This window comes from Podarcis melisellensis, assembly GCF_964234715.1.
Source record: "Podarcis melisellensis genome assembly, chromosome: Z".
NCBI classification, from domain to species: Eukaryota; Metazoa; Chordata; class Lepidosauria; order Squamata; family Lacertidae; genus Podarcis; species Podarcis melisellensis.
Genome location: NC_138547.1, coordinates 33,197,212 through 33,209,305, shown reverse-complemented (window position 1 = coordinate 33,209,305; position 12,094 = coordinate 33,197,212). Strand labels below are relative to the sequence as shown.

Below are 12,094 nucleotides of genomic sequence, written 5' to 3'. Positions count from 1 at the left end.
TCGAAACGTCGCCTAGACACCCCAACTTTTACACGGGAAGACACCCGAGGACACCAAAACCTGCATTCCTGTACCCGTGAAAATCTACGAAAGCATATATATATATATATATATATACATTTGCCTTTTTAGCAGAAGCAAAGCCCATGATGCAAGAGGTCAACCTACAACACCAGACTCTCTCTTTAGTCCCTTTCCCAAAGTGTGGAAAGCTTTTTCTGCAGTTAAATAATTCTTCCACCAAATCACAGTAAACTACCACCAAACTGTCAGTTTAGTTTAATGGTAGGTGCAAAGCAAAAGACATGAATAGATTTCTTCTACGGAAAGGACAAACTCCATATTGGACTGCAGTGAACAATACGATGCAGGCCGCAATTTTCTCTACCACAGCAATTAGAAGATTGTGGTTGAATATCATGAGCAATGCAGACAAAAAATATTCATTTCCTTGTCTGAATGGAAGCTGTCTACATGACATGCTCATAATTGCCATACTCCTTATATCTCTTTTACAAAATGGGAGCTTTGGGGCAAGGGGATAATCAGATCCTCTGAAAGGATGTAACAAAATGCACAGAACCCATTGTGCAATCTATCAAGTCCTCATGGGTGCACTGATTCAAGCAAGCTAATAGAATCATAGAATTGGGAAAGGGACCAAAAGGTTCCTGAGTGGGTTTCCCCTCAACAATTCAATGCTTAAAATGGGAGTTGTAATTAAGGCTGCAGTGTTTAACCAATTGATCAATGGAAACAATCAATTTAAAAACAATTTTGATAGACAAAAAGCGGCTTCCAGTTAATTAGGCATAATTTTTTTTTGTTACTATATTTAATGCAAGCATATCTATTGATCTATCAATCTATTGGTTGATCTACCTATATAATGCAAACACACACACACACACACACACAGAGAGAGAGAGAGAGAGAGAGAGAGAGAGAGAGAGAGAGATGCATGCTTTGTGCATGGTTGGCATCAACAACAGGCAATTGCCAGGGCCCCAGCAGCACAGCACAGTTCACTGATGCCTGCCATAGTTTACTTCATTAAAATGAGAATGCCCAGTCCAGTTTTCCAAGCAGCACCAGCCAGCTTGTTGTAGCTACCCTTTAAACTTCTCATGGAATGGATCCATAAAGTCCTTTAGGGAGGAACCATAGCACAATGTTAGAGCAACTGCTTTGCATGCAAAAAGGTCCCTGGTTCAATCTCCAGGTAGGACGGGGGGCTGGGAGTAGACAATACTGAGGTAGATGGACTTATAGTTTGGACTCAAAGCAAGGCAGCTTCCTTTGTTCCAGAGAGCACATTGCGCAGGAACTGGCCCTGGTAAAAACAGCAGGTGGCAAGCAACATCTTCAAAAAAGCAGAGCTCCTTTCCATGTGGGAAGCTACAAGAAATTCCCCTACTAAGATGATGAGCAGGCTCTAACTAACAAGCACTGCTAGTGGAAGCTGGCATAAGGGCACCCACTACTGCAATGGGGCTTTTTTTCTTTCACGAGCAAAGTCTGCACTGTAGGGGCTCATACACACCTTTGTTCCACATTTTCTAGGCACAGATCTGGGCTTTCCAAGCCCAAATCCAAGCAGTAGGTATTTATGCCCCAGCACTTTTCCTGGGAAAACCTGCGTTTTACCACTGAATTGGAGCAAATATAAATTGGGTTTTCTGCAGATTGCCGTTTTCTTTGAATCAGCAGTGAAATGGGGCTTTTGCATCTTGTGACTGGCATTCGGAAGCATAACAACTGCAGAGAAATGGGTTCCAAAGTCTTATGGTAACGCTAACCAAAACAACAGCAGGGTTCGGCTGCATATGACTGACACCAATGCACAGAATTGTATTTTAGAACTAAAAATGAAGTTAACATAGTGAAATTAAAGCTTGCATGGTACAGCAAGGAAGAAAAAGAAGAAAAAACATGAAACACTGTTATCCTCCTAAACTGCTTTGATGTTCTCTGATCACATGGGTTACTAACATACCTTTGTTGACAGCCACAAGGAATAGATTGGAAGCCTTCCTTCCTAGTTTAGATTAACCATAGTTTAGCATGTCATCTGTATCATAAACTGTGATCAGTATTAACTGTGGTTTGTTTAAACAACCACGAACCATGTTTTGAAGGTTGCTTGTTTCAAATAACCATAGATCAGGGGTGGGCAATGTGCTGCCCTCCATATGTTGCTGCATTACAGCTCACATCATCCCTGACCCCTAATGGGAGCCAGAGTCCACAAATTCTGAAGGACAGCATGTTAGCTACCCCAAATTTACATTAACAATAGTTCTGATAAAACCGTAGGCAAGCTGTGATTAATCTCAACTGGAAGCAAACCCTTCTAAACTCCTTCTTTTCGTCACACTGGAGAAAGAGTGGGGATCACACAAACCTATGGAAGGAATTCAACATAGTGCTATGACAAAAGAGCTTTTCAGCTTGAAGATTCCATATGCTGTTCTGGATTTTTTTTCCCCCAGGGGTTGCAGTGGGCCCACAGGGGAGAAGAGCTGAGGGAACCCACTGCTGTAGAGAAACTCCTTGCATGGCTTTCTACTAACAGGACTAACTAGTTGAACACCCCCCCCCACCAAAGGGCTTGCTGATGCTTCTTATCAGCACACTAAGCAATCATTTAGCAAAACATCTACGCCAGGCCAATAAGCTCTTGCTGGCAGAAATGGAATCAAAACCAAAACCACCTATTTACCAGTTTGATTCCGGTGCACATGACTTACGCCACAAGCATTGTAGCGAGGGTAAAGGTAGGGAGAATTAGAATGCATTTTTGTCCGCTGTGAAGTGCTTCTGAAATGTTAGTAATTATTGTCAACACGTTCACTGGGGACCAAATTCATTCCTAAGTTTATGCTTGGATGAAGCCAGGGCAAGGATAGATTTATTTTAATAAAGAGGGTGAGGGGAGGGAAGCATGGGGGATGGGAATGAACTGCAATACAAATGTGTGTATTTTTATTTGCAATTCAAACTTCAAGCGAGGAAAGAGTGGTTGCCGGGGGGGGGGGAGGAAAAAGGATCCCAAGTTCAGCTGCCTTACCCACCCCCACCCCCGACAAGTTCCTTTTCTCTCCTGATATGCCAGGGAGCTCTCTTCATCCACATCTATCATTTTATTCTTGTGCATTGAAAGAGAACAAACTCTATGAATTATAAGTTGTCAGGGTAACAGGGTTCTGCCTAACTGTATGCTCACTTTCCTATATGAATGAGGCACAGCTCATTGGAGAAGGGTGTGTGTGTGTGTGTGTGTGTGTGTGTGTGTGTGTAAACTAAAGGCCAAAGCAGTGAGAATTCAATGGGATGCAAATGCTGGGGGGGGGGGTGAGAGAGAGAGAGAGAGAGAGAGAGAGAGAGAGAGAGAGAGTGAGTTTCAAATGAACAGATTCTGTATACACTAAATGAGCAGAAAATACTGGGGGAAGTAAAGAGTTAGACAATGTGAATTCAGTTTAAAACTAAGCACTTCTCCCCACCCTGCCCCCCCACTGCCACCCCATAGAAAGCAAACAAACACCCTACATACCTTTTTATTAAATGAGCTCTGCTGTTCACATAGTTGGAATCAAAAGAGTAGTTTTCAGTCTGAAAGGAGAGGGGGGGAGGGGAAATAGAGATGGTTACATGCACAATCCATTGGCAGTTTGAAAGAGCCAGGCAAGCTGGGACAAAAGCCACGAGTTAGGGGTAGGGGGTAGATTAATCTGCCCCACCTCAGTGCCTCACTTCTCCATCCTTGTGATTCAGTTCTCCACATTCCTGCAGCAATTCGTGAATCCTCATGAAAATTCATCAGTATTTTAGTGCAAACTTCTCCTAGCAAACACATTTTTGTATGCAGTATTGCCAGGTGTACACCTTTTTGCAAAGCCATTTCCCCAACAGAATCATATAATTTTGGAGTTGGAAGGGATTGTGAGAGTCACAACACACACACACCCCGGAGTGCAGGAAACTTTTGCCCAGTGTAGGGCTTGAACCCATGGCCCTTGGGATTAAGAATCTCATACTCTACTGAGTGAGCTATTTCAGCATTTTAAGTGTTATTTTCACTACTACAGGCACACTCTGCCCTAAGAAACACATTTTCCTACACATTACTTGGCTTGATAACCGCACTGTAAAAGTCAGAAAACAGCGAATTTGAAGGATGGCTAGGTTCCAGTTCACATACTGTTTGGAAAACCTCTTTAAATGTGAACTAAATCAAATTTCTCCCCCATCCCTAAGTTGGTGAATAATGTAGATCTGAGCCACACCATCACCTCTCGCCAGCATGCAGGTGTGCCAGCACCTTCACATGAAACAGCTTACTGCACATAATTGCAAAGCTTTTTAAAAAAACCCCACTTGCAGTGGCATGCAAGAAAGCCAACCCGCACAGCAGTCTTGTGAAAGCGAATGCCATATATTTCATCAGAGCACATAATTTAAACGGCTGCCGCACAGTGGGATGCTGGCCACGAGCTTTGAATGTTTAGCCTGGAGATTATTAAAAGGCAATATGATAGCCATCTTCAAATATTTGAAGGGCTGTCACAAAGTTGATGGATGAAATTTATTTATTTTTTTGCTCTTCCAGAGCAGCAATTGCCAACTTTTCCGAGGGCTCGAGGGCACATTTAGAATTTGGTAGGAGTGCTATGGGCATCACCCCTTTGGTTGCTTATCTCACACTCAGCCGCTGCAGACAGAGATGATGGACACGCACACAAACACCAATACACACACACACACTTTGCTTTTCCAGGGGGTCTGGATGAAAGCTGGATCCAGGAGAATTAAAACAGATCCTTTTAAATTTACAAGATTTTACACAAGGTGCAAAAAAGATTCACTATTGAATTAAAGCTTAACAGTGCAAGACTTCACGACAACAACAAAAAATCACAGATCCAGTGCCTGCCAACTTCACAATAATACTAGTTTGTATCCAACTGCACCATACCCAGAGTAGAGACACACTGAAATCAATGGACATAAGTTATACGCTTTCAAAATGGTCATAAATGCTGGAACCTTGATTTTCAAAATGGTCATAAATGCTGGAACCTTGATTTTAGTTTTAATTCAACTTAAGAGATTCTCAGGATGTTTATATGCCAAATTGTGCAGAGTGCATGCAGATCTGCCAACTGATGACAAGAAAACCTCTGGATGGTAAAAGACAGATACAAGGATCTGCAAAGGTTGGATTACCAAAAGGGCTTGAATTACCTTCCTTTTACTGCCCCCTTAGCTGCTGTTTCTAGAAGGCTACTGGGACCATGATCTGGCAAATCTGATACCATGCACAGAGTAGTGAGTGCAATTACTACATACTTGAATTTACATCCCATTCCCCCACCAATGAGCCCCAGGTAATGTTCTTTACTCTGATCCCCAATAGCCCTGCAAGGTACGTCAGGCTGAGAAAGAATAACTGATTCAGTGAGCTTCACGGCTGAATCATGGGGATTCGAAGAAATCTTAACCCAGCATTTTCCAACTGGGTGGCCCTAAAAAGATGTCTTCATAGACCATTGACAAGGTGACATTATCAATGCCCACTGGCACAGGAAAGGCACTCCTTCTGGTATTCAGGGCTTCAAGGTAAGAACCAGCACCTTGAATAGTACTTGGAAGCAAACAGACAGTTCTTTAAGGCTTGGTGTTGCTTTCTGTCTGTTCCTTCCTGGCTATTCCAGCTCTGGCAGTTGTGCTATGCATTGAGTGAAGCTTCTGAGATATATTCTAGGGAGCCCCATGTATTCTGCATTACAACAATCCAAACAGGAGACAGACCACTGTGACCAGACCAGACCTGTCCAGGAATGGTAGGAGTTTGTAGGTTACAATTTTATTATAAACAACAATATCTCATGTCTCTAAAATAAAAAATTTTAAAAATGCTTTTTTGTCCAGCGTCTAAACAATGAGCATGCATATTAGATCAGAAACTTATGCACTTGAGTGTCTTTTGGAACATTGCCTTTACAGAGCAGTCTGCAATGGCACAGTCTAATTCAGAGGAGACCAAAAGTGCATAGAATTACCATTGCCTTGAAATAGCCTCACAGAGCATATTTTTAAGTGCTCAGTTTTATTCTGCCAATTGCTGTTGCTTGTTATTAAAACATTTTTTTCTAAAATGCTTACATTTCTTTTTTGGAAAACTAGTTTCGTTGTGGGGTGTTTTTTTTAAAAAAAACACCTCAAAATGTCTGTAAGGCACTTTGGGCACCTTCTAAAAGAAATGTGGGACACAAATAAATAATTACGAGCCATATCACGTGTGTGTGTGTGTGTGTGTGTGTGTGTGTGTGTGTGTGTGTGTGTGTTTTGACACCTCTTAACCAAATTTTGCAAGATGGTTCCCGAGACCACGGAGCAGGTTTTTGCCTATGTCTGGATATGGTTGGATGTCATTTTAAATCAAGATGGCAGAGTGAACCTTTCAAACTGCACTGGTTTTAATCACTGATTTCAGAACTGTACTGATTGCTTGGTTTTAGGATTTCCAAGCAACACTGCTACTACACATATAAGCACTTTTAAAAACAAAACAAAACTGACAATCACAACAGGAGGAATCAGGTTTAAGTGCAGGCATGCTAGTATTCTTGAACCCTTTCCTCTCTGGATGATTTTCTACTCATAAAACTTCCCCTCCATCTGTTTTCCCACCCCGGGGGGGTGGGGAGTTATGCAGCAGAGGAACTGAGAGTGGGAAATGACAGGTCCAGGGGTAAATAGTTGCCCCCTTCCCACTACTCCTTGATCAAACTCCCAGCCCCCAAGGCAACTTTTGGAAAGTGGCTTTACACCAATTCTAGGCCAGAGAAGTTGTGGTGATGAGCAGCATTTGGGCCATCACAGGCCACTAGTTCTCCTTGTGAGAATTGCTTGTGAGAGTTACCTCACTAATATGCCACCACATTTAGCAGGCCCAGAGGCGAAGGGCAGATGGCCCATCCTCAGGGCTTCAGGTCAGCAACTGTAAATCACAGGGCCATCAGCTTCCCTCAAATTGTGACCAATGAAACTGGGAGTTTCTACAATACCCAGAATTCTCTGGGAGGAGGGACTGATTGTTAAACAGCTCTGATAAGCGTAGCTTCTGAGGGGAACAGAAGTCTCCTAACAACTCTCAGAAAGACAACAGTTCCCAGGATTATTTGGGAGAAGCTATGCTTGTTTGAGGTGGTATGATACGGCTTTAATCATACAGGTGGGCCCTGAGAATGTGGGGGTTCCACACAATGACCTGTGCATGCAGCTTTCCTCTTGCTGTGACATTTAACATTGTGTATTTTCCCTGCCCCATTCAAAAATCCCATTATTTCCGCTTCTTATGCAACAGGTATGAAGAGGGGAACAAAAGAAAAGAGAAAAGCTTTAGTGTCACAGTCTATTAGGTAATGGAAATTGCTCCCAAGGGAAAGCAACAGCCATTCTGCATCGCTTGGCAAAACAGAGCTGGACAAAGTGCTAAGGAATATTCAGCACCGAACGACATGTGTTGGCTAAGGAGATTTGACAGCTGCTCCGACTCAAAATCTGTAGTTTTATTAGTAATAAGATCTCTTCCATATTTCACAATCCCACCACGCCAGTCTGGTGTAAAGAAAGTCATGTCTCTTTTATCTTATATGGCTGCTGCCTGTCTATGGGCTGCTAGGATGTCAAGGAATGCTCACAAACATTTAAACTGCTCAGGGTGAAGGGACCCATAACATGATGTGACCAAACAGTTCGGCATACATAAAAAAAGAAGCAGAGAAAACACAGGGCCCATAGGTGGCAGGAACAGAGAAGCAGAGAGAGTCTGAGAGAAAGGGAGGAAGGCAGGGTAGAAAAAACCTGAAGGAAAAACTCACAAAGTCGAGAGAGAGGAAAAGCTGTGTACCCAAGACAGAGAGAGAATAAGAAATACCTTGGAAGTTGGGGGAGCAGGTTTGGGAGCTGAGCCTAGAGAGAGAGAGGACTGTTTAGTCATGGGAGAAGCTATATGGAGTATTGATGCCCCAGTTCCTGGTCATCTGTCACTCTGCTCAGATTCCACATACACAGTAACAAGCACTGATTTCCTGAGATTTCCCCCAGGCAAACTTACAGGCCTAGTTTCTACTTCTCATTTCAAAAAATGAAAGGTGATGCTTCCACCGAATTGTGTCTCAAACACCAAGCATGGTGGATTCCAAGCAGTGAAGAGAGTGCCCAATCAAGACTCTCATATGAATGTGCATTGCGTGTCTTCTCTTATCTGGCCTGATTCCCCTTTATACAGTCCAGGGTTATTACAGCACTGGGCTTCACAGAACTCATCCCAATCACCAGCCACTCAGCTGCAGGTGGCATGGTAGGGTGATGACCCTTACATGGCCTCCCATTAGTCCCACTGTTGCTGCTTACCAGGAAGTAGGGAGGCCTGGCAATGTTGAAGTTGGCATGCTGCAAACATACTGGCAGAGTCAACCAGAGCTCCTGCTGGTACATTTGCACCACACTGACCTTGCTGCCCCCTCACCTACCTCCCTGCTCTACCTCCTGGTAAGCAGCAGAGGTCACCACTGTTCCACCACACTGCCCACTACTACAGCCCAAAATCACACCAATCTGCCCAACATCTGATGCCATATGTGACATGAGGTATGGGACAGGCTGGGTTGAGTGCAGTAGGAAGTTCCCCATCTGAAATTCCCTAGTACAGCCAGTAGTGCTGCTTTCAGTGCCTATCAACTGATGTGCATGGAGGGCACACCTTTGAAGGAGCTCTTCTTCAAGTGGTGGTTAGCTGATGGTCACTGAGATGGACCCCATCTATCTACAAATGGGACTCAAGGCAACTCCCATTAGCTGATAGGTGCTGAGAAGGAGCTCCTTTGATGACCCGATGTCATAATGTTACAAAGCTGGCCTGCAACTGAGATTGGGGGGCGGGAGAGGTAGAAGGTAGGAATGCAGCCTGCTGGCTAGATGCAGTCCTGCACCCCTGCTTTGCACCCTCAGATGCTCCCCTTTCTCCAAGAGCTGCTTTTTAATCTTTCCCTGTGGCAATTACAAAGAAAGCCTAAAAAAGAAAGAGAAAAAAGAGAGGGAGAGATAAACATATGCAACTTTAATGGTGCAATAAATAAGGGACGAGGGCTGCGTCGCCTGCTAGAACAATCACAGCGGCAGGACGTGCAAGATTGAAACCGCAGAGGGTGTGCCAGTAGAGGCTACGCTTCGGTTCCAAGATAATAAAGCTTAAAGGCGTGCTGGCTAACTGTGACCTTTTTCAAAAATACAAACACAATATCTAATTTAAGAAAAACAGGCGCCTCCCAGGGAGAAACATGTTATCTGGAGAAAGCTGGGGGGGGGGGAGTCGGCCTTACAGACAGCACGGCTCAGTTATTGCGTCCGCTTTGTAATTACTGCTGTACAGTCAAGCTGCAGATTTAGTGCACAAAACACTCAGTGCCTGAGATTCTTTCCTCCTTGTTCCTGCAAAGATGACTTTGAATATCAAAGCGCCCGGGGTCTCAGCAGGAAAAACACATGCACACTTTTTTGTAAAATTACACGGCCTCCAATTTCTGACACGGGGTTGTCGGGAGCGTAGCCAAGCGGGCTGGGATGACGCTTTCGCCACGGCTGTGCCGACATGAGGAAGAGAGCACAGAATGACATGCTTGGCAGCAAACACAGCATTCTGAACTGCATGCCTGCTGCCAATCTGCAAAACTGGAGGAGGGGGGATTTGCCAGGGAAAGCAGCAAGTGGGAGGGGTGCTTAACCCTCCTCCCACCCGCTGCTTTTTCCTTTACAGCACTCCCTTCTCTGCTGTCTTCACCCCAAGCAGGGAGGTTCTGAAACAGATCTGCCTGCCTAGGGAGGGAAATGAGGCAAAGGAATATGTTCCAGAGGAAAGGCAGGAGGGGAGAGTGTTAACACATAATTAAATCCATGTTCAGAGTCTACATGAGTACCTCTCTGAGTACCACTTGCTCGGGAACAACAATGTCCTGCTCTGCAGTATGACAAGGCTCAACCAGGGTGTGGGTGCAGTTTGGGAAGGATGCAGGGCTGGGCTCTGGGGAACACAGCATTCTGGAGCTTCACCAGGTGGCACCTAATTGTTAGCACCACCTCTGCTACAAGGTGCTCCTCTACTTAAGGGGTCCATCTTGCTCTACTGCAACTGAGTGGGGATAGCCTCATGTTTTCCAGAGTCTTCTACCTTTAAGTCCAAGGATGGCAGTGCCATATCCTCAGGTTCTTGTGGGGGCAGCACCCCTGTGGCTGGCCCTGTGTGACCTTTCCCTTCAGGTTCAGAGTCCTTGCCCACCCCCTTAACCTGATGAACAAGACTATCACTCCTGGTCCCTGGCAAACAACAGGAAAGATATTTTGCCTTGATGTTCTGCTTTTGGGCTACCCAGAGGCATCCAACTGACACCTGTGGGAAACAGCATGCCCACTACTTTGGCCCCTGTCCACCACCACCCCTGCTTCGCCTGCTGCTTGGTGCATCATCAAAGTAAAACCCACACATGCACAATGTACTTCAGATGTCACCTCTTTCCCCCTCTGGGGCAAGAAGTTAAAACTAAAGCACCAAAACCCTAACTCTGACGGTTTTCCAGTAAGGCTGTGGCTCAAACTATGCAACCGTTATGAAACCAGGAGAGAGCTGACCATATGAGGTTTGTACACAATGGCTGGATAATGGATCACACATGTGCCTAGGTCTTGGTTTTTCATGTGCACAACCACATTTTGACCTGCTGACTCAACCACCTGGAGCAGTGGTACAACAAACAACCTGGGGAAAGGAAACGGGACATTGATTAGCTCCACATATTCATCTGGGAGAAAAAGAATCAAAATGACATCTCTCAGTCCACGTTTCACTGCTTCAAAATGGTAATGTGCAACCAATTCACACCACCCTATGCATGTTGCTGGTTGGGGGGGGGGGTTGTTTGCCTACCAAAAAAATAAAAATCACTACCTTATTGGAAAATACCGTAAATATCACCAGCTACATCTTGACCTGCTCACTAAGGCATTGTTCTTACTGAGGTAGTAAAGCAGTGCTTGGGCTAGACTGCATAAGACTGTGTGTGAATGAATGATCCTCTATTTAATAATAATAATAATATGCACAGAGAAAACCAGCATGTCAAGATGAGCCTTTTTCGCTGACTTCCTATTCATCATTTGCAAGATAGATCTATTGGCGGGCGGGGGGGGGGGTCCCTGCACAGAAAAGCAATCAATCATTTGAAAGCATTCTGGGATCAAAAGGAATGGTGAGCTTCATGCTCCAAGTTCATGTGAATTCACCCCCAGGTTCGGCTCAACCGTTGGGAAGAGCGGGGCAGCTGCCTCAGGTAGCACATGCTGTTTGGCAAAGAGAAGCAGTGAGGTGTTGGATGACACAGCTGACCCTCTTCTGCTAGCTGCTCTGTTGCCAATTTTGAAGTAAGATTCAACTGTCAGTCCAGCTGGCCTCTGTACATGGATAGAGAGGGCATCATCTTCTCCTTTGCCTCAGGCAGCAAAAGGTCTTAGGCTGGCCCCAATCGACCTCAGTTTGCTCCTGCATTTTTCCACGAACGTTTAGGAACATGGAAGGCAGTAGAAAAAGGAATCGTTTAAGTGCAAGGCCAACATCTCTGCTTATAAATCCCTGTGGGTCTTTCCCTCCAACCCAGCTGGCTATCCATGCTTCCTCAGGACACTGAAGAATCCACCGTGGCGTTTTCATCCACCCAACAACCCCATTAAGAGGGTTCCTGAAAAGCAGATGGCTTTGTTTTAAAATAAATAAATGAATAAAGGGGAGAAAAGGGCAGGCATATAGTCCGTAAACAGGCTGTGAAAAAGGAGGTAAGCTGTGGAGGTGAGGATGAACTGCAGTGACGGCTTTAATGCCCCTGCTCCTCTTGTGGGATTCTATTGAATGATCTCGTGCTGTCAGATGGAGAGCTGGCTCCGAAGAAAGCTGGCCTCATCTCCACCTCCCCATGCCAGCTGCTAATGCCCAGACCATTCTGCTCCCACCTGTGCAAAACCGCTCTGAGTGCCAGCT

The 12,094-nt window shown here is 44.9% G+C and overlaps 1 protein-coding gene across 2 annotated transcripts in view; it reads right to left on the bottom strand.

Moving 5' to 3' along the window:
- Nucleotides 1–12,094, bottom strand: part of PCDH19 (protocadherin 19) — a 138,814-nt gene that overhangs the window by 63,501 nt on the left and 63,219 nt on the right. For both annotated transcript variants that reach the window (XM_081897574.1, XM_081897575.1), the window contains exon 3: nucleotides 3,557–3,615. In XM_081897574.1, the coding sequence (XP_081753700.1) occupies nucleotides 3,557–3,615 (59 nt within the window). The remainder of the gene's footprint in view (nucleotides 1–3,556; nucleotides 3,616–12,094) is intronic.